The following is a 3,788-nucleotide window of genomic DNA, read 5'->3' as shown; positions in this document are numbered from 1 at the left end:
ATCTTTGTGAATACTAAATAAATACCAAATAGAAAATTTTCATAGAGATTGATAATTTTTTTAAGTCATCTAAATCTAATTGTTGTAAAGTAAAATAAGTAAATAACAAGAGCTAAAATATATAAGCCAACAAACGTAACTCCACGACTCCAAATGATAGTTTCTTTAGATGCAAACACCACCAACTTACATAAGTCATAACTCATAACATTTAGGTTCAACAACAACCTTAAATCAATACCAATAACAAAAGTCTAAATTTAACAACACTTAACAAAGTATGAATAACAACACAACAAATATAATCAGAAATCATTAACATCATTAAGATTGAACTCTATTCCATCAAACGGCGATGATTCAACATTTGCCCCAATTTGAAAATCAACTGACTCCATCAGTGGCTCCTATGAAATGTCAACTTCTTCACCACCTAATTACATAACGTGAAAGTGAAAAACTTAATTAAATTTAGCTTTTAAAATGATACTTCTAAATTTGAAACAAGCTCAATAAGATTAAATGATTAATTTTTTACCTGCAACATCTCTTGCATCATCTTCATAAATGTTATTCTCAAACTCAGCCTCATTGTCATCAAACTCAGGAGGTGCTTCTTCCTCAACTACCCAAAAGTCAACATTATTGATGCATTCATAATCAACAGGATCATAAGTTCTCTTCTTCAATTCACTCCTAAAATGGAACATTAAAAATAAAATTTCAAGTTAGAAAGCTAAGATATATTGCAAAAAAAATGAAAGCATAAGTGATAGTAATATGCTAATATACTAATATTACATAGAAAGAATTTATACCTTTTCTTCAAACGCAAGTTATAAGTAATATAAACACGATCACTTAGCCTTTGGTGTTCAAGTTTATTTCGTTTTTTAGTATGGATGCGTTCAAAGAAACTTTAATTTCTTTCACACCCTGAAGATGATGATGTTTGGCTAAGAATACGAATTGCAATCTTTTGTAACAATGGAGCACTACTCCCATATATTGACCACCATTAGCTGGAATAAATAAAATTATTAAAACTATTATATATTGCCATAAAATAAATTTACACAATACAATTTAGATAAATATTTACCGGGTTGAATTTGGCTTGCCGCTTGCAAAGCACTTGCTCGACTAAATGATCCTTCCCGCTCACGATAGACATTCATCTCTAGAAGGGCTTTGGGTAAGCTAGCACATAGACTTTTCACCTCCAACAAATCAATAAGTGACTGCACAACTCTATCCTTTTTAACAAAACTTGGATCATAAAAGAATCCAGGATTTAGTAAGTAAGCTGCTGCATGAAGAGTACGCTTCAAGTGTTTATCCCATCGAGCTGAAATAATATCTGTGTACGGCTTATACAATTCACTCTTATCCCTGAACATCCGCTTGATTGTGTTCTTTGCCCTTTGCATGCCATCATAAACATAGCCCATCGAGGGTTTTTCATCCCCATCTACAATTCTAAGTAGTCGGATAATGGGAGCTGCAATATTTGACACCACCTCAGAATACCTCCAAAATTTATTATCTAAAATGATTTCACTAGCAAGTTTCCCAGCTGTACCCGTTGATAACTTATGACCAGTAAAGTGTTGATTAACAACTAGAGCTTGCAAATCAGACTTATGATCAGAAATACTTTTCAATGTGATAAAGGTGGTAGCAAACCGAGTCACCCCTGGACGAACAATTTCTTTCCAACTACTTCTTTTTCTAAGCCAATATAAAAATATCATATGATTGTAAATAAATATAGTCACCTTAGAAGCTTTTGAGGCAAGATCTGCAATATGTGGCAAGCTACCAATATCCTTCAAAATGAGATTTATGCAATGAGCAGCACATGGAGTCCAAAAAATGTTCTCATATTTCTGATGAAGCAATTTACCGGCAGCTACATAGTTAGCCGCATTATCTGTGACAACATGAACCACGTTTTGAGGTCCAACCCACTCAATAACTTCAGAAAACAAGTGGTACAATGTTGAAGCATCTTTCACAATATCGGATCCATCCACAGATTTGACAAATGACATGCCTATACCACACAATAAACAAGTGAATTAAACAAAGTTTCAACATTATGAACAATATCAAGCAATTAATCAACAATTTTCGCAAAAATTATACTTGTATGACAATAAACCATAAAATTTATCAAAGTTCTTTGTCGTTGATCACTCCATCCATCAGCCATGATTGTACATCCATACTTAGCCCAATTGGCTCGGTGGCTTTCAACAAGTAATTGACACTCTTTCTTGCAATCTCCTAACAAGTTGACCCTTAATTCATCATAAGATGGACCTTTAAAACCAGAGCCAATGGCAACAACTGCATCCAATGCTGGCTGAAAATATGGTGATTGTAATGCATTAAATGGAATGCAAGCATCAAAAAACCATCTAGCAATTGCCATCTTAGCTTTGTGTACGACTTCTTTACTAGACAAAACACTTTTAAGTGTTGGTTGGGATCCAGGAGTCGTTCTTGGAGCAAAGTAATTGTCAATTTCACCAGTAGCTTTCCTTTTTCCTTTGCTTTGAGTAGATGCAGGTGTTACAGTTGGACAAGCATTAAGTTCATGACCAACTTCATCAATAGCTTCATCACCAAATGCTTCATTGCGGTTATTCTTGGCTTCATTTTTCTTTTGTTCAATACTTTCTAATAAAGCTACCATTCTATGACGAACATCAGGAGGAACTTTCTTGCAAGCAGATATTTGACCTGGTATGCCTGCAAGATGGTGCTTAATTCTATTTATCCCCCCGCCTTTGTATGACGTTCCACAATAGAGGCAAGTGTACGTACAGGACCTTCCTTCCTTTTGAAATGCAAAATGCTCCCAAGCAGGATTTGTTTTCCCACGAACATTAGCAGCGTTTTCCGCCGCTTCTTGTGTCCCAACAACATTAGGAGAAGCATCAACCGGAGCAGTATTTCTTCCATCATTCTACAATTAAACAGTCATCATATTCATATTCATAAACAGTGAGAGAATTGAGAAATCAAACCCTATGGAAATCGAATAAAGAAAAGGTTGAAAAGAGAAAAGAAAAATCAGTTTGGAAGAAGAAGAACCTGTTGAGTGGTAGCCATGTCAGGAGTTTGAACCGAGTTTGAACAGGCTTGCTTTGTTCCTCACTTCCTCTGTTTGAACTCTGAAACGCCCTGCTGATTGAGGGTCGCCGCCGCCGCAGGGAGGGTCATGGCCCGCGCTCAAGAGAAGAAGGGTTTCAGCAGGTTTTAGAACTTCACTCTTCTGTCGTTCACTCGTTCTCACGTTTTTGTTTCTCTAGTTTCTGTAACTGTTTCGTTTCCTTCGTGCCTTTCTATTTTCCTTTTTTTTTAATTTTGTTTCAAAAAAAATTGAAAATAATCAAAACGACGTCGTTCTGTTTTTTTTAAACCTGGTTGACCCGGTTTCGCTCCAAAACGACGTTGTTTTTGCGTTTCCATACTGAACCGGGAATAACCGATCAAACCGCGGTTTTTTCCGGTTTGTCCGGTTCAAGACCGGTTTCACCGGTTGGCTATGCAGTCGGTTTCCCTTATGCTCCGGACCGGTACTGTGCCTGGTTCCCGGTCAAACCGGCCGGTCCGGTCCAGTTTTCAGAACATTGGTTTTTCGTGGGTAGTGTTATTCTAAAGGTTGTAGAAGGTGATAAGTGCATAATTTACCTAATTTTCCATAGCAATTTAGGCACTTATCATGAGAAATTTCTATCAAACTGACTCTCATTTGATTAGATTTGGTAAATATATAG

The 3,788-nt window shown here is 36.2% G+C and overlaps 1 protein-coding gene across 1 annotated transcript; it reads right to left on the bottom strand.

Moving 5' to 3' along the window:
• Positions 1-407: 407 nt before the first annotated feature.
• LOC130736909 (uncharacterized) lies at positions 408-3,120 on the bottom strand. The gene is made up of 5 exons (XM_057588681.1): positions 3,103-3,120; positions 2,149-2,974; positions 1,084-2,056; positions 539-696; positions 408-433 (listed from the first exon to the last, which is right to left on the bottom strand). Exons 1-5 carry the CDS (start codon positions 3,118-3,120, stop codon positions 408-410), a joined length of 2,001 nt encoding a protein of 666 aa, XP_057444664.1.
• Positions 3,121-3,788: the final 668 nt, after the last annotated feature.

The sequence above is a fragment of the Lotus japonicus genome, chromosome 2 (genome assembly GCF_012489685.1).
Source record: "Lotus japonicus ecotype B-129 chromosome 2, LjGifu_v1.2".
NCBI classification, from domain to species: Eukaryota; Viridiplantae; Streptophyta; class Magnoliopsida; order Fabales; family Fabaceae; genus Lotus; species Lotus japonicus.
The sequence above is the reverse complement of the archived record's forward strand: the minus strand, read 5'-3'. Positions and strand labels throughout refer to the sequence as shown.

Excerpts from the sequence above, each read along its gene's own strand:
- LOC130736909 (XM_057588681.1), bottom strand. Across the intron at positions 697-1,083 it reads GGTAAATATTTATCTAAATT|GAGTGAATTGAAGAAGAGAA; the intron begins GTATTGTGTAAA and ends GTTCCATTTTAG. Across the intron at positions 434-538 it reads TGATGCAAGAGATGTTGCAG|GTGGTGAAGAAGTTGACATT; the intron begins GTAAAAAATTAA and ends TTATGTAATTAG.